The sequence below is a fragment of the Ranitomeya imitator genome, chromosome 6 (assembly GCF_032444005.1).
Source record: "Ranitomeya imitator isolate aRanImi1 chromosome 6, aRanImi1.pri, whole genome shotgun sequence".
Classification (NCBI taxonomy): domain Eukaryota; kingdom Metazoa; phylum Chordata; class Amphibia; order Anura; family Dendrobatidae; genus Ranitomeya; species Ranitomeya imitator.
Window position 1 is genome coordinate 192768382 of NC_091287.1, and position 19146 is coordinate 192787527.

A 19146-nucleotide genomic window follows, 5' to 3' on the forward strand; every position below is an offset into this window, starting at 1 on the left:
AGACCAAGTGGCTGCTCTACATATCTGGTCAATCGATGCTCCTGCCCGCTCTGCCCAAGAGGTTGATACTGATTTGGTTGAATGAGCTTTAATCCCTTCTGGTGCGGCTTCATTGGACGAGGTGTATGCTAGGGTGATGGCCTCCCTTACCCATCTTGCCAATGTTGCTTTTGATGCTTTGTGCCCTTTATTTGGACCCAAAAAGCAAAAACAGAGACCTGCCTTTCCTACACTCCCTTGTGGCTGTTATATATTGGGTCAAGCATCTCTTAAGATCTAGTGTGTGTAGGGACTTTTTTTGTTTTTGGGATTTGGGCAAAACGATGGCAAGGATATTTGCTGAGATCTATGAAAACGTGATGCTACCTTGTGCAGGTAAGACGGGTCAGTCCTAAGGACTACTCTATCCTCTAGTATCTGAGTTAGAGGCGGGTAAGCTGAGAGAGCCTGCAAGTCACTAATTCTGCGTTCTGAGGTTAATGCTACCAGGAGAGAGGTTTTCAGGGAGATTATCTTTAAAGAAGCTTGAGACAAGGGTTCAAAAGGCGCTTTCATGAGTGCAGAAAGTACCAGGTTTAGGTCCCAGGGAGGCGAAGTGTGGTGTATGACTGGTTTAGACCTAATTGAGGCTTTAGTAAACCTTTTTATCCAGTGATTCCCTGCTAGATCACAGTTGTATAAGGCACCCAATGCTGCAATTTGAACCTTAAGGGTACTGGTTGCTAACCCTTTTTCTAATCCTTTCTGAAGGAATTCTAGCACTTAATTGGGATTTTCCCCGACACACTGACATTTGGATTAGAGAGGAACTTCTTCCAGACCTTGCCATATGCTCTGGTAGTTACTGGTTTTCTACTGGACAAGAGTGTTGAAATTAAATTTGAGGAAAACCCCTTTTTTGCTAAAAAGTTCCCTCTCAAATTCCATGCCGTCATGTGTAGGTTTTTTTACTTGTGGATGGTTTATTGGCCCTTGGCGTAGAAGATTTGGGATATCCGGGAGAACCCATGGCTCTGTTACAGACATCAAGCGTAACCATGGGAACCACAGTCTCTTTGGCCAGAACGGGGCTATCATAATTACTCTTGCCCTGTCCTCCCAGATTTTCTTCAGAACTAATGGAATTAATGCTATCGGAGGAAAGGCATAAGCCAGTTGGAAGTTCCAGGGAATCAGAAAAGCATCTAGGGTCACTGGATTCCCTCGTGGGTCGGTTGAACAAAATGCCTGTGTTTTCCGGTTCAGATAGTTTGCGAACAAATCTATTTCCGGTACTCCCCAGCAAGCTACAATGCGGTTGAATATCTCCTGGTTCAACTCCCATTCCCCCTGTCTTAACTGTGTTCTGCTTAAAGGGAACCTGTCACCCCGAAAATCGCGGGTGAGGTAAGCCCACCGGCATCAGGGGCTTATCTGCAGCATTCTGTAATGCTGTAGATAAGCCCCCGATGTTACCTGAAAGAGGAGAAAAAGACGTTAGATTATACTCACCCAGGGGCGGTCCCGCTGCTGGTCAGGTCAGATGGGCGTCTCCGGTCCGCTGCGGCGCCTCCCATCTTCTTTCCAAGACGTCCTCTTCTGATCTTCAGCCACGGCTCCGGCGCAGGCGTACTTTGCTCTGCCCTGTTGAGGGCAGACAAAGTACTGCAGTGCGCAGGCGCCGAGCCTCTGACCTTTGCGGCGCCTGCGCACTGCAGTACTATCCTCTGCCCTAAACAGGGCAGAGCAAAGTACGCCTGCGCCGGAGCCGTGGCTGAAGATCAGAAGAGGACGTCATGGAAAGAAGATGGGAGGCGCCGCAGCGGACCGGAGACGCCCATCCGACCTGACCAGCAGCGGGACCGCCCCTGGGTGAGTATAATCTAACGTCTTTTTCTCCTTTTTCAGGTAACATCGGGGGCTTATCTACAGCATTACAGAATGCTGCAGATAAGCCCCTGATGCCGGTGGGCTTACCTCACCCGCGATTTTTGGGGTGACAGGTTCCCTTTAAAAAATCTGATGCCTGGTTCTCTGTCCCTTTGATGTGAAGGGCTGACAGAGAAGATAGATTGGTTTCTGCCAATGTCAAGATAGATTTGGTCACTTCCATCAGTGAGCGGGACCTTGTTCTCCCCTGGTGATTGAGGTATGCCACCACCACCCTGTTGTCTGGTAGTACTCTTACATGATGGGAACGGAGGAAAACTAGGAAGTGTTTGAGAGCGTATTTTACCGCCAAGAGTTAGTTCATTCATGTTTGATGAACAGAGTTTTTCTGTTTCTGACCAAGGGCTTTGGGCAATTTGATCGTTCAAATGAGCCCCCCAGCCCCATGGGCTCGCATCCGTGGTTAGGGTTACCGAAACTGGCCATACCCATGGAACCTCCCTAGTTAAGTTGGTCGGGTCTATCCACCAACCTAGGGAACATATTGTTCGTGAGGAGATTTTCAAGCGCTTTTCTAAATCCCCTTTTAAGCGGAGTTGTGCTTTTAGTATCTCCCACTGGAAATCTCTGGAGTGGTACTGGGCCCATTGGACTGCTGGCATACAGGCTGTCATTGACCCTAACACAGACATTGCTTTTCGTAAAGTGATGACTGAAGAAAGCCTTAGTTGAGTTATTAGTTGTATCATGTTGGTAACTTTCGTCCCTGGAAGATGACATTCTTGTTTTGTCGAATCTATCATTATTCCCAAGTACTGTTGTATTTGTACTGGAATAATTCTGGATTTTTCGAGATTCAACATCCAACCCAAATTAGACAAGGCTGTCATCACCTTGTCTAGCTGCTGACTGCAATGGTGTGAGGATCTGCCCAATACCAGGAGATCATCCAGATATGGGACTATTAGCACGTCGTGCTCCCTTATATGGGCAATCACTTCTGCCATCAGTTTCGTAAATACTCTCGGGGCTATAGCAAGGCTGAATGGGAGAGCTCTGAACTGAATGTTTCAGTTCTCCTTGCATTATCACCGCCACTCTGAGGTATTTCTGGTAACTGGGATGGATAGGCACGTGATAGTATGCGTCTTTCAGATCGACTACAGTCATGAAACAAGACGGATGAAGGGATCTGACACAGGTTTTTACTGTTTCCATCTTGAAACTTTGGGTCACTAGATATTTGTTCAATTTTTTCAGGTTTATTATCGTTCTGAATGTCCCATCTGGACATTTCGTAGAAAAAGAGGAGAATAAAATCCCATATCTTCCTCCTGTTGTGGGACCTCCTGTAGGACATTCTTTGCGAGGAGACTGTATATTTACTTTTGTAGGGACAGATGTTCGACTTCTGATTTTCTCTGTGTTGTTATCACAAAATGGTTGCGTGGCATTGTATGAAATTTTAATTTTAGACCGGTTAAACTTAGTTTCCACTCGCTCCCTGATATTTTTTCCCAGGCTTGAAGGAAGTATGTTAGTCTTCCTCCCACCTGGGGCGCACCTTAATTGGGATTGCTTCTTATTGTCCGGTTTGTTAAACATGAAGCCTCTGCCTTTAAATCTTTTATCTTCCCATCCTTCTTTTTGTTTTTTTGGGGGGGCATTTACGCATGAACTTCCTACCCCAAAAGGGCCGTTTGTAAGATTGGTTAAGAAACCCTGGGAAGGCTTTCTTCTTGTCTACGGCTTTTTCGAAGAGGTCATCTAGGGTAGGCCCAAACAAAAATTCTCCCTCACATGGTATGGAGCATAATTTTGCTTTAGTTTGTAGGTCTCCCGGCTAGCATTTGAGCCATAATGCTCTTCTAGCTGCATTTGAAAATGAGGATGACCTTGCCGTCAGTCTCACAGAGTCTATGGAAGCGTCTGCCAAATATGCAGCAGCACCCCTCATTACCGACACGGAATCCAATATTGTTTCCCGTGAGGTTTTATTCCTCAATTGAGACTCTAGGTGGTCCAGCCACACCATCAATGCTCTTGCCGTGCATGTAGCGGCTATTCCTGGTTTTAAACCCCCGCTAGCCGCTTCCCAGGAGCCTTTTAAGAACACCTCGGCCTCCTTGTCCATAGGGTCCTTAAGGGTCCCCATATCCTCAAAGGGTAACACAAATTTCTTAGAGGCGTTCGCAATAGTGACATCTATTTTTGGTGCTTTTCCCCAAGAAGAACATGCAGGGTCGTCGAACGGATATTTCCTCTTTGGAGCTAGGAGGACTTTTTTGTCTGGCCTCTTCCACTCTTTTTTTATTAGGGTCTGTATTTTTTCGTTCAACGGAAATGAACGACGTTTTCTCTGCTCTAAGCCGCTGAACAGAAGGTCTTCTGCCGTTTTTTTTTTAGACCGAGTGTCTGCTAGCCCCATAGTCGTTCTAACCGCTTTTATTAGTGCATCTGTTTCTTCTATAGGGAAACCATTACGACCACTCACTGATGATGTCGAGGATGATGAAGAGGACCGGGAACTATCAGAGCTATATTGGATACTGTGTTCCTCACTAGAACTGGGATCCGGGGATTTACGTCTCAATTTGCGTTTCCTTTTAAGGCTTTTTGCGTTTTTTCAACGCATCTTCTACCTGAGATTTAATCAGTTCTTTAAGGTCGGATGCAAATCTTGGGGATTCTTCTTTGGTATCCAGCGATGCAGGTATGTTCACCTGTAGGTTCCCCGTCAGGGACAGGAAACCGAACTGAGGTGGAAGAGAGGTCCCGCCTTTATAACCTGTGGGTTTCTTGTCCCTGAGGGCAGATCCCTCTCTCTCTCCGTGGTGCTGTCATGGGGGTAAGAGAAATACTACGTGTCTGTGCTGTATACTACATGGCTCTGTGCTGTATATACTACGTGGCTAGGCAATATACTATGTGGACATGCATATTCTAGAATACCCGATGCGTTCGAATCGGGCCCCCATCTAGTTATATATATATATATATATATATATATATATATATATATATATATATATATATATATATATATATATATATATATATATTAACACCACATGTAATAGTATGTTATTTATATTATTAAATATTTTACCTAATTTCCACCTCTAAAACCTGGGTGCATCTTATAGTCCGAAAAACATGGTAATCACTACACCCCTAGATGAATTCATTGAGAGGTTTAGATTGTAAAATTGGGTCACTTATAGGGAGGGGGGTGAGTCTGCTGTTCTGGCACCTCAGGGTTTCTGCCAATGTAACATGGCACCCTCGAACAAGTGCAGCAAAATCTGCACTGTAATATAGCGCTACTTCCCATCTGAGGATTGCACTGTGCCACAAAAGTAGTTTTTGACCACATATGGGGTATCTGTGATTTTTGGGGCGACAGATTCCCTTTAATTAAAGATAAAGATAATTAAAGAAAGGCTTTTAGCAGCGCAATGCTAAAGGGCGCATGGCAGAGCTCAGAAGGGAAGAACCACCGTTTGACTTTTTCAATGCAAAATTGGCTGGAATTGAGATCAGACGCCATGTTGCATTTGGAGAGTCCCTGATGTGCCTAAACAGCGGAAACCACCCACAAGTGACACCATTTTGGAAAGAAGACCCCCTAAGGAACTTATCTGTGTGGAGCCCCAAGAGCTTCACAGAAGTTTATAATGTAGAGCCGCAAAAATAAAAAATCCAATTTTTTTTTCCCACAAAAATGATCTTTTTGCCCCCAATTTTTTTATTTTCCCAAGGGTAACAGGAGAAATTGGACCACAAAACTTGTTGTGCAATTTGTCCTGAGTACAATGATACCCCATAAACCACTGTTTGGGTGCATGGCAGAGCTCGGAAGGGAAGGAGCGCCGTTTTGGAATGCAGACTTTGATGGAATGGTCTGCGGGCGTCATGTTGCGTTTGCAGAGCCTCTGGGGTACCTAAACAGTAGAAACCCCCCCCCCCACAAGTGATCCCAATTTGGAAACTAGACCACCCAAAGAACTTATATAAATGTGTTGTGAGAACTTTCAACCTCCAAGTTTTTCACTACAGTTAATAAGGCAGTTTATAACGCGAAAATAAAAAAATCATTTTTTTTCCCCACATTTTTTTTTTACTTTTGTACATTGTCCCAGGTTGGGACATCACTATATAAAGTCAGATCGCTGATCTGACACTTTGCAAGCCTCCTCACTGCAGGACCCGGAAGAACCCCGTGGCCATCTTGTAGCCGGGGGTCTCCATGGAGATCACAGGAACAACGCGATCGCATGGCGTTGTTCCGGTGGGAGCGCGCAGGGAACCCCAGTTCCTGCGCGATTGTTCTCTATGCCACTGTCAGTACTGACAGTGGCATCAGAGGGGTTACATGCCCACGATCGGTGCTAGCACATACAGTTGACACCCGCACCCGATCACCATGGCGCTCAGCGTGAGGCCGCGGTGATCGTGCCGCCGAACTAGTACTGCTCCGATCAGAAATGCTTTTCCCGCAGAGCAGTACTAGTACGACGGAGGTTAGGAAGGGGTTAAAGTAATGAATATGTGCGTCACGCCTATGGGAGTGGAATCGCGTCCATATTCATTACTTTAATGAGCAGTACCATGTGACCGCTGAATACAGGAAGAGCTGCGGGTGCCGGAGGCCATCGGAGAGACAGGGACATGCAGAGACCGCGCCGGGAGCAGGCGAATATGATGTGACAGCCGCCCTCCCCCGCCGACCCCCTCGGACAATGACTCGAGTGTAAGCCGAGAGGGGCACTTTTAGCCTAAGAAAAATGGGCTGAAAATCTGGGTTTATTCTTGGGTATATACGGTAAGCATTATCTATTTTTTTTATTATCTTTTACACAAGGGTGGCATCCTGACTGTCAGTATGGACAGTGATATACCCCCCCACTCCACCCCCCCACAGATTTTCTACTACCGCGTTTTGTGGACTGAAGTACAGTCCTGGGTTTGTATCATGACTTATGTTCTGATTCTATCAGTTTGCATTATTCAGTTCTGGCATTTTCCCGATTTGCAGGGAATGATGACAATGGGCAATGTAATGGGCAACCCATTAGTCACACTAGCATGTTTATAATATGGCTATTACAATATGCTCAGGGGCCTAAACCGCCCTCATAAAAGCTATTATATGTGGAAAGAGGCGGTTGCAGCTAAATGTGAGGTGTTTTGCGCCCAGGAGACGCACTTATTGGAGAAAGCCTACCACAGACTATTTCATCGGCTCTTCCCCTATGTGGTCCAATCTAATTTCTCAAAACAAAAAAAAAACAAAAAAAAAAAAGGAGGGGTGATGTTGGCTATCAAGGGTCTGTCGCTTTCTCCTTATCTAGAACTTGACCCTGCAGGCTGTTACCTTATACAAGTGGGCACCATAAATAATGTTTTATATACTATAGCCGTCATTTATGCTCCAAACCAAGTGCAAACCAGATTTATCAAAAAATTCTTAACTAGAATCAATAAGGTTAAACAGGGCCACGTACTTCTATGTGGGGATTTTAATTGGGTTTTTGATAATTCTCTGGACTCTTCCGCCCCAACCTCCAGGGGGCCGCCTGTTCACCCCCCCTTAGCCTTTCGGGAGGACCTATATGACATATGGAGGGTTCTACATGCAAGTGAGAAGGACTATACTTACTTTTCACAGGTGCATCACTCCTACTCTCGGATAGACCTATTCTTGGTTAACAGGTCACTCCTTAATATCATCAAATCATCAGAAATAAGTTTAATAACTTGGTCAGACCACGCCCCCATAAAGATGTTTATTCGGAAAGAAAATGAGTGCCCCGTTTACTCCCCTTGGAAGATAAATCCCTTTATTGTTAACCCCTCCCCCCCATATCTAGTGGCACAAACACAAGTAACTCTTCAAAAATTCTTTGAGCTCAAGGCGGACTCTGTCACTAATTACTGCCACGTATTTAATGCTCATAAAGCGTTAATCAGGGGCCACTTTATTAAAATAGGTCATATTCTTAAAAAGCAAAGAGAAAAACGCTTATCAGACCTTACAGTGTCAATCAGTTCACTGGAATACACGACTAAAAGAGACCCAAATGTGTAAACTACGTGATCTTCGACTGCAATTGCGGGAATTACTCTTACCCAACTATGAAAAAAAATCTAATGATTACCCATTATTACTCCCAAAATAATAAAGCGGGTAACCTGCTAGCATCCAGGGTGAAAATTAAAACATCTAAAACTAAGATCTTTTTTGAGGAACTTATCCCCCAATTCTAAGGTATACACTCCTCGGGAAATTGTCAATAAATGTAAAGATTACTATGCTTCCTTGTATAACAGATCCAAGAGCTGAACGCCACGGCCAGTCAGCCCCTTATACGAATCGGTTTCTGTCAAGCATTAATCTTCCAACTCTTGCACCAGACCAGTTAGAAATCTTAAACGCACCTTTGTTAAACACTGATGTCAAAATTTATGCTAAGTGCATTGCTCTGAGAGTGGCGCCTATCATTCCTTGCCTTATTAACCCAGACCATCCTGGTTTTGTGTGAGGGCGGACTGCAGCTGACAACACCAGGAAAGTAATTGATTTGATAGATGTAATAAATAGAAGGGGGACGCAACGGTGGTAGTGGCCTTGGATGCAGAGAAGGCATTCGACTGACATGGTCGTTTGCATTCGCGGTTCTGGAGTGTATAGGGTTTGGTGGTCGGATGCTGCTATTAACCCCTTCATGACCCAGCCTACTTTGACCTTAAACCCTTTACCCCCAAGGGTGGTTTGCACGTCAATGACCAGGCCAATTTTTACAATTCTGACCACTGTCCCTTTATGAGGCTATAACTCTGGAACGCTTCAACGGATCCCAGGGATTCTGACATTGTTTTCTCAAGACATATTGTACTTCATGATAGTGGTAACATTTCTGATATGTCACACAAAATACTTACGGTAATAAGTAACATTTCCCACATGTCTACTTTACATCAGCACAATTTTGGAACCAACATTTTTTTTGTTAGGGAGTTATAAGGGTTAAAAGTTGAACAGCAATTTCTCATTTTTACAACACCATTTTTTTTAGGGACCATTTTAAAGTCATTTTGAGGGGTCTATATGATAGAAAATACCCAAGTGTGACACCATTCTAAAAACTGCACCCCTCAAGGTGCTCAAAACCACATTCAAGAAGTTTATTAACCCTTCTGGTGCTTCACAGGAATTTTTGGAATGTTTAAATAAAAATGAACATTTAACTTTTTTTCACAAAAAATTTACTTCAGCTCCAATTTGTTTTATTTTAACAAAAGTAACAGGAGAAAATGGACCCCAAAAGTTGATGTACAATTTGTCCTGAGTACACCGATACCCCATATGTGGGTGTAAACCACTGTTTGGGCGCATGGGAGAGCTCGGAAGGGAAGGAGCGCCGTTTGACTTTTCAATGCAAAATTGACAGGAATTGAGATTGGACGCCATGTTGCGTTAGGAGAGCCACTGATGTGCTTAAACAGTGGAAACCCCCCACAAGTGACACCATTTTGGAAAGTAGACCCCCTAAGGAACTTATCTAGATGTGTGGTGAGCACTTTAACCCACCAAGTGCTTCACAGAAGTTTATAATGCAGAACAGTAAAAATAAAAAATAATTTTTTTTCACAAAAATTATCTTTTCGCCCCCAATTTTTTATTTTCCCAAGGGTAAGAGAAGAAATTGGACCCCAAAAGTTGTTGTACAATTTGCCCTGAGTACGCTGATACCCCATACGTGGGGGTAAACCACTGTTTGGGCGCATGGGAGAGCTCGGAAGGGAAGGAGCGCAGATTGACTTTTCAATGCAAAATTGACAGGAATTGAGATGGGACGCCATGTCGCATTTGGAGAGCACCTGATGTGCCTAAACAGTGGAAACCCCCCAATTATAACTGAAACCCTAATCCAAACACACCCCTAACCCTAATCCCAACGGTATCCCTAACCACACCTCTAACCCAGACACACCCATAACCCTAATCCCAACCGTAAATGTAATCCAAACCCTAACCTTAGCCCCAACCCTAACCCCAGCCCTAACAGGAAAATGGAAATAAATACCGTATATACTCGAGTATAAGCCGAGATTTTCAGCACAAATTTTTGTGCTGAAAGTGCCCCTCTCGGTTTATACTCGAGTCACGGTAGCGGTGGGGTCGGCGGGTGAGGGGGAGAGGGCGCTGAGGTATACTTACCTAGTCCCAGCGATCCTGGTGCTCCCCCTGCCCTCCCACGGTCTTCTGTGCTGCAGCTTCTTCCCCTCTTCAGCGGTCACGTGGGACCGCTCATTAGAGAAATTAATAAGCGGCTCCACCTCCCATAGGGGTGGAGCCGCCTATTCATTTCTCTAATCAGCGGTGCCGGTGACCGCTGATAGAGGAAGAGGCTGCGGCACAGAAGACCGTGGGACGGCAGGGGGAGCCGGACGTCGGGACCAGGTAAGTATGTAATATTCACCTGTCCGCGTTCCAGCCGCCGGGCGCCGCTCCATCTTACCGGCGTCTATCTGCGCTCTGACTGTTCAGGTCAGAGGGCGCGATGACGCATATAGTGTGCGCGGCGCCCTCTGCCTGATCAGTCAGAGCGGGGAGACGCCGGGACCGGACGCTGGGAGCTGCAATCAAGAAAGGCGAGTATGGCTTTTTTTTTTTTTTTTTTTTTTATTGCAGCAGCAGCGCCGGCACAGATTTATACCGAGCATCTATGGGGAAGTATGAACGGTGCAGAGCACTATATGGGGAAGATATGGAAAAATATGAACAGAGTAGAGCACTATATGGGGCAGATATGGGGCAATATGAACGGTGCAGAGCACTATATGGGGCAGATATGGGGCAATATGAACAGTGCAGAGCACTATATGGGGCAGATATGGGGCAATATGAACAGTGCAGAGCACTATATGGGGCAGATATGGGGCAATATGAACGGTGCAGAGCACTATATGGGGCAGATATGGGGCAATATGAACGGTGCAGAGCACTATATGGGGCAATATGAACGGTGCAGAGCACTATATGGGGCAGATATGGGGCAATATGAACGGTGCAGAGCACTATATGGCAGAGCTATGGGGAAATATGAACGGTGCAGAGCACTATATGGCACAGCTATGGGGCAATAATGATCTATTTTTATTTTTGAAATTCACCGGTAAATGCTGCATTTCCACCCTAGGCTTATACTCGAGTCAATAAGTTTTCCCAGTTTTTTGTGGCAAAATTAGGGGGGGTCGGCTTATACTCGAGTATATACGGTACATTTTTTTAATTTTTAAATTTTTCCCTAACTAAGGGGGTGATGAAGAGGGATTGGATTTACTTCTATAGCAGGTTTTTTAGTGGATTTTTATGATTGTCAGCCGTCACACACTGAAAGACGCTTTTTATTGCAAAAAAATATTTTTTGCGTTACCACATTTTGAGAGCTATAATTTTTCCATATTTGGATCCACAGAGTCATGTGAGGTCTTGTTTTTTGCGGGACGAGTTGACGTTTTAATTAGTAACATTTTCGGGCACGTGACATTTTTTGATTGCTTTTTATTCCGATTTTTGTGAGGCAGAATGACCAAAAACCAGCTATTCATGAATTTCTTTTGGGGGAGGCGTTTATACCGTTCCACGTTTGGTAAAATTGATGAAGCAGTTTTATTCTTCGGGTCATTATGATTACAGCGATATCTTATTTATATAATTTTTTTACGTTTTGGCGCTTTTATACAATAAACTATTTTATAGAAAAAATTATTATTTTTGCATCGCTTTATTCTGAGGACTATAACTTTTTTATTTTTTTGCTGATGATGCTGTATGCCGGCTCGTGTTTTGCGGGACAAGATGACGCTCTCAGCGGTACCATGGTTATTTATATCTGCCTTTTTGATCGCGTGTTATTCCACTTTTTGTTCGGCGGTATGATAATAAAGCGTTGTTTTTTGCCTCTTTTTTTTTTCCCTTATGGTGTTTACTGAAGGGGTTAACTAATGGGACAGTTTTATAGGTTGAGTCGTTACGGACGCAGCAATACTAAATATGTGTACTTATTGTTTTTTTTTTATTTAGATAAAGAAATGTATTTATGGGAATAATATATATATATATATATATATATATATATATATATATATATATATATATATATATATATATATATATATTTATTTTTTTTTTCTTCTCTTTATTTTTTTTTTTTTATACGTGGAAGTTTTGTTATCTACTTTTTTTTTTACTTTGGCCCAGGGGGGGTGGGGGGAGACATCACAGATCGCTGATCTGACAGTTTGCACAGCACTCTGTCAGATCAGCGATCTGACTTATAGCACTGCAGGCTTACCAAGTACCTGCTCTGAGCAGGCACGTGGTAAGCCACCTCCCTCCCTGCAGGACCCGGATGCCGCAGCCATTTTGGATCCGGGCCTGCTGCAGGGAGAAGAGGTAAGAGACCCTCGCAGCAACGTGTTCACATCGTGTTGCTGCAGGGGTCTCAGGGAAGCCCGCAGGTAGCCCTCTAACCCCCTCCCTGCGCCATGCTTCTCTATACCACCGACACACCGCGATCATGTTTGATCGCGATATGCCGGGGGTTAATGTGTCGGGGGCAGTCCGTGACCGCTCCTGGGACATAGTGCCGGATGTCAGCTGCGATAGGCAGCTGACACCCGGCCGCGATTGGCCGGGCTCCCCCGTGAGCGCGGCCGATCGTTATGACGTACTATCCCGTCGAGGGTCAGATAGGCCCAGGTCACCACGACGGGATAGTACGTCAAAGGTCAGAAAGGGGTTAATGACCTGGCCATTTTTTGCAATTCTGACCAGTGTCCATTTATGAGGTAATAACTCAGGAATGCTTCAACGGATCCTAGCGGTTCTGAGACTGTTTTTTCGTGACATATTGAGCTTCATGTGTCACGATGCAAAAATAGGAAAACAGGAGATGAGCAATCTGGGCCCCTAAGCTGCCCCTCAGGCTAGGGGAAGCCCTGTCTTTCCTTAACCTGGGGGTAACCTTGAAGGTAGGGAGGCCCAAGTCACCGACCTGTCCCTGTCTCCTGTTAAACCCTGAACTAAACCCCCAACCCCCCACCCTAGGAGGTGAACAGAGAAAACAGCACCACAAAGCAAATAAACAGGAATAAAAACAATAAGGCCGGCGTCACACTAGCGAGTTTTACGGACGTATGAGCGCATTAAATACGTCCGTAAAACACGCATTACACACGGCCCAATTATTCTCTATGCCCCAGCTCCTATCTGCCGTATTTTACTGATCCGTATTATACGGCTTTCTACGGCCGTAGAAAATCGCAGCATGCTGCTTTTGTCACCGTATTGCGCAAAAAAAATAAAAATAAAAAAAAAAAATAAAAAAAAATAAAAAAAAAAAAAAATCGCCAATGCAAGTCTATGGGGGCCCCGAAAAATACGGATTACACATGGACCAGCAGTGTGACTTGCGAGAAATACGCAGCGGTGTTAGCGAGAAAAGCCGGCAATTCAGTGCGGTGTACAGTAAAATCACACTGACAGGTTAGAATAGAATAGGTAGAATAAATGTGTACACATACTATATATCTATTCTCATTGAGACACACATATTAATATTTCATCCAGCGCTAGATAGCTTAAAAGCCGGTAATTCAATTACCGGCTTTTGCTATCTCCTTCCTAAACCCGACATGATTTGAGACATGGTTTACATACAGTAAACCATCTCATATCCCCCCTTTTTTTGCATATTCCACACTACTAATGTTAGTAGTGTGTATGTGCAAAATTTGGCCGTTCTAGCTATTAAATTAAAGGGTTAAATGGCGAAAAAATTGGCGTGGGCTCCCGCGCAATTTTCTCCGCCAGAGTAGTAAAGCCAGTGACTGAGGGCAGATATTAATAGCCCTAACGCATTGGGTATACTAAAATCTTCATAAACTACATACGGTACATATTCTAGAATAATACAATCGATGTGAATACTTTTCTGCCCAATGATGACAGAAGTATTCTGGGAGTGATACCTTTATTGGCTAGCCAGAAAAAAATATGTTTGCAAGCTTTCAGAGCACAGAGGCTCCTTCTTCAGGCGGATTACAAAAGAAGTAGCCACTGTGCTCTGAAAGCTTGCAAACATATTTTCTGGTTAGCCAATAAAGGTATCACTCCCAGAATACTTCTGTCATCATTGGGCAGAAAAGTATTCACATCGATTTTTCTGGCTAACACGGTGCCACAATACAATTTGTTATTGTACATCAGAATAATACAATGAATACACAGAATTCAGCTGGCCGGGCGTGACCAATTAGCAAAGCGTGGTTCAAATCCCGCGCCAATTCGCAGCTGGAGTGCGCCTGTCGCTGATTATTCGCGGCTGGTCACATAGTATATAGCACAGCCACGTAGTATATAGCAGCCCACGTAGCGCACAGCCCACGTAGCGCACAGACCACGTAGCGCAGCCCACACAGCACAGCCCACGCAGAACACAGCACAGCGCCACGTAGCCCACAGCACAGAGCCACGTAGCCCACAGCACAGAGCCACGTAGCCCACAGCACAGAGCCACGTAGCCCACAGCACAGAGCCACGTAGCCCACAGCAGAGCCACGTAGCCCACAGCACAGAGCCACGTAGCCCACAGCACAGAGCCACGTAGCCCACAGCACAGCCTACGCAGTATATAACACTGCCCACGTAGTATATAGCAATGTGGGCACCATATCCCTGTTAAAAAAAAATAATTAAAATAAAAAAGTTATATACTTGCCCTCGGATGGCCCCCGGATCCAACCCAGGTCTTTCCCGGTCCCAAGCGGCAATAACACGTGACGATGCAGCGGTCTCGCGAGACCGCTACGTCATCTCGGGTCATTGCCGCAATGCATTCTGTGGACCGGAGCAGCGCGCGAGGAGCGGGAAAGGCCTGGACTGGATGCGGGGGCCGTCGGAGGGTGAGTATATAATGATTTTTTTTATTTTTTTAAATATTTTTAACATAATGTGTTTACTATTGATGCTGCATAGGCAGCATCAATAGTAAAAGGTTGGTCACACAGAGGCTTAATGGCAGCGTTAACGGGCTGCCTTATGCCGCGGTGTAAGGAAGTCCAGTTAATGCTATGTGGGCACTGACTGGGGGGGGGGGGGAGGAGAGTAGGGAGGGGCCAATTCGCGGCTGGACTGTGCCCGTCGCTGATTGGTCACGGCCTCGGGCCGTGACCAATCAGCGACGCGGGATTTACGTGACAGACAGACAAACAGACGGCAGTGACCCTTAGACAATTATATAGTAGATATATACATATATATGTACCACCATTAAGAAAGCTGGGCCAAGCTCGCTAAAAATCCAAACTGACCAGGTCCTCACCCTTGGCTGCTCCCATGGTTTGGCTGTAGTGTTAACGCTATGGCTACAACGGGCATCATAGCTGTAGCCAATCAGTGAGCTCCACAGCAGTACCGCCACCTCACCACCAAGGTCAGTGGCTACAACGGGCATCATAGCTGTAGCCAATCAGTGAGCTCCACAGCGGTACCGCCACCTCACCACCAAGGTCAGTGGCTACAACGGGCATCATAGCTGTAGCCAATCAGTGAGCTCCACAGCGGTACCGCCACCTCATCCCCAAGGTCAGTGGCTACAACGGGCATCATAGCTGTAGCCAATCAGTGAGCTCCACAGCGGTACCGCCACCTCACCACCAAGGTCAGTGGCTACAACGGGCATCATAGCTGTAGCCAATCAGTGAGCTCCACAGCGGTACCGCCACCTCATCCCCAAGGTCAGTGGCTACAACGGGCATCATAGCTGTAGCCAATCAGTGAGCTCCACAGCAGTACCGCCACCTCACCACCAAGGTCAGTGGCTACAACGGGCATCATAGCTGTAGCCAATCAGTGAGCTCCACAGCGGTACCGCCACCTCACCACCAAGGTCAGTGGCTACAACGGGCATCATAGCTGTAGCCAATCAGTGAGCTCCACAGCGGTACCGCCACCTCACCACCAAGGTCAGTGGTTACCGCAGTGATGTGGGTTGTAGTGGCTGACATCACTTATGGGCAGCAGGGTGGCTCAGTGGTTAGCACTGCTGGGCTCCAGGGGGAGTTTGCGTGCGTTTCATCCGGTTTCTCGGATTTCCCCCCACACTCCATACCAATAAAGAACTACGATTGTGAGCCCCATTGGGGCCTGTGTGTGCACTACATGTGAGCATTATAAAGAATGCAGCCGACCACCAGAATCAGAGCAGGAGGGCCAGTATCTGCGGTTTGCAACTTTACAGTGTTAACTGAAAGTTGAAAACCCCTTTAAGTGGATTAAAGAGTTAATCTTGTTGGATGAGAGCAGGAGTCTGCCAGATCCCCACATACACGCCATGGCCGCACACAGCCTCATCCCTGCCTGGGCCCCCGCCATGTCCGCCCGGTTACTCACCCGCACTGTCGGGCAGCCTTAGTGCCAGCAGGACGCAGAGCCACGGCAGCCCCAGATAAGCAGCCCCAGCCATCCTCCGGACAACGGCTGTGCCCATCACATTACCGCTGCGCTCGATCGCTTCCTTCCTGGCTGTTGTCTCGGGTCTTCCTCCGTTTTACTGCCTCGCACTTTTCCGCTATGGAGTCACCCCTTCCTCTCTGACTGCTCCCTATTGGACGAGCCAGCCAGGCCGAGTCTCCAGCAGTCCGCACCCATCACAACACAAGCTGTGACGTCCTCACCGCGCTCCGCCCATCATGGACCTGTGCGAGCACGTCGCCTGCTGACGCCAGAGAGTACGCGCACTACCGTGCTGCTCACTGTGGAGTAATGGTCATGTCATAGCTGAGCAGGGAGGTCAGGGCTCCAGGTTCTTGAGGGCCCCGGTCAAAAGAGTCTCAGTGGGCCCCCCTTAACACATACCACGATTCATGATCGCATATAACACAGCCCACGTAGTATATAGCACAGCCACGTAGTATATAGCACAGCCACGTAGTATATAGCACAGCCCACGTAGCATATAACAGTCCATATAGTAAATAGCACAGCCACATAGTATATAACACGGCCCACGTAGTATATAGAACAGCTATGTAGTATATAGCACAACCCACGTAGTATATAGCACAGCCCACGTTGTATATAGCACAGCCCACGTAGTATATAACACAGCCACGTAGTATATAGCACAGCCCACATAGCATATAACAGTCCATATAGTAAATAGCACAGCCACATAGTATATAACACGGCCCACATAGTATATAGAACAGCTATGTAGTATATAGTACAGCCCACGTAGCATATAACAGTCCATATAGTAAATAGCACAGCCACATATTATATAACACAGCCCATGTAGTATATAACACAGCCACATAGTATATAACACGGCCCACGTAGTATATAGAACAGCTATGTAGTATATAGCACAGCCCACGTAGCATATAACAGCCCATATAGTATATAGCACAACCCACGTAGCATATAACAGCCCATATCCATGGATATGGATATCCATCCACAGACAGCTGATCTGGGTATTTGCCCCTCATCAGTGTGGAGTAGGAAACTGACTATTAGGAGCAGTGGATGGATACTATGTTTTGGCATAGGTGGTTTTCCTTTTTGGATACTGCCCTTCCCATGGTTGTTCCTTCCCGGTGAAAGACCTGGCTATTTATTACTTGCGTTGAGAAACACGTGATGGTGTCTCCGTGGCTTTTCTACATGCATTTGCATATTTCCCATAAGGGATGGGAGCAGTGTTCTGGATCACTGTGTTGAGAAACACGCGATGGTGTCTCCGCGGTGTTGGATGTTTTGATCTCCCCGAGGTCATTCATCCTTATGTTTATAGTCCTTTTACTAGGCACTACTCCTAATAGCCAGTTTCCTACTCCACACTGATGAGGGGAAAATACCCCGGAACAGCTGTTTGTGGATGGATACCATGTTTTGGCATAGGTGGTTTTCCTTTTTGGATGTTGCCCTTCCTGTGGTTGTTCCTTCCCGGTGAAAGACCTGGCTATTTATTGCTTGCGTTGACAAACACGTGATGGTGTCTCCGCGGCTTTTCTACAAACTGTGTAACAGTCGCAAATCATGCAGCTGCTGAGAGGAAAACAAAATCTCCGAGAAGTCATAAATACTCAGTTTGCATGTTTTGGCGCTGCAGTGTGCTGCCCTATTTATTTAACTATATACGAGTTGGCGACTCTGGGTTCAGCACCTGTTCACACTCAGTCTATGTTTGGATGTGCAGATCAGGTTTTTTGAAATGTATTCTCTAGCCTTCTGATCGTGCACTCCCCGCCTCCTAGCTTCAGGTGTTTTAATTATAGTAGGTCCAATACCCCTCCACATAGAGAGAGAATTTGAGTCCAAGAAGAGGTTTTTACATGTACCCATTCAGATGGAGACGTTTATTCTCAGTGAGGTAGGTCAAACGTAGGACCTCGTATAAGAGAGATGCCTTGACGTGGCTACGAGGTACACATAAAATTGGCCATTTTTGTGCGCTAAAAGCTCTCATTTTTCATATTTCTAGTGCAGTAATGCAGTTCAAATTTCGTTTTTTCAAGTTTGCATGTTTTGGCGCTGCAGTGTGCTGCCCTATTTATTTAACTATATACGAGTTGGCGACTCTGGGTTCAGCACCTGTTCACACTCAGTCTATGTTTGGATGTGCAGATCAGGTTTTTTGAAATGTATTCTCTAGCCTTCTGATCGTGCACTCCCCGCCTCCTAGCTTCAGGTGTTTTAATTATAGTAGGTCCAATACCCCTCCACATAGAGAGAGAATTTGAGTCCAAGAAGAGGTTTTTACATGTACCCATTCAGATGGAGACGTTTATTCTCAGTGAGGTAGGTCAAACGTAGGACCTCGTATAAGAGAGATGCCTTGACGTGGCTACGAGGTACACATAAAATTGGCCATTTTTGTGCGCTAAAAGCTCTCATTTTTCATATTTCTAGTGCAGTAATGCAGTTCAAATTTCGTTTTTTCAAGTTTGCATGTTTTGGCGCTGCAGTGTGCTGCCCTATTTATTTAACTATATACGAGTTGGCGACTCTGGGTTCAGCACCTGTTCACACTCAGTCTATGTTTGGATGTGCAGATCAGGTTTTTTGAAATTTATTTAAATAAATACTCAGGAGACCACCCGAGTGTGCTCTGGAAAACCAGAGCAGCGAGAACACTCGCTAATCACTAAAAAACAATTATTTTTTATTTAAAATAGTTTTACTGTATAAAAGCGCTATAC

General features: G+C 45.7%; 1 protein-coding gene across 1 annotated transcript in view; it reads right to left on the minus strand.

Annotated features, from left to right (window-relative positions):
* TGFBR1 (transforming growth factor beta receptor 1) overlaps positions 1-16530 on the minus strand; it is a 174706-nt gene extending 158176 nt beyond the window's left edge. The window contains exon 1 of the mRNA XM_069730399.1: positions 16334-16530. Within this exon, the coding sequence (XP_069586500.1) occupies positions 16334-16430 (97 nt within the window). The 5' untranslated portion in view covers positions 16431-16530. The remainder of the gene's footprint in view (positions 1-16333) is intronic.
* Positions 16531-19146: the final 2616 nt, after the last annotated feature.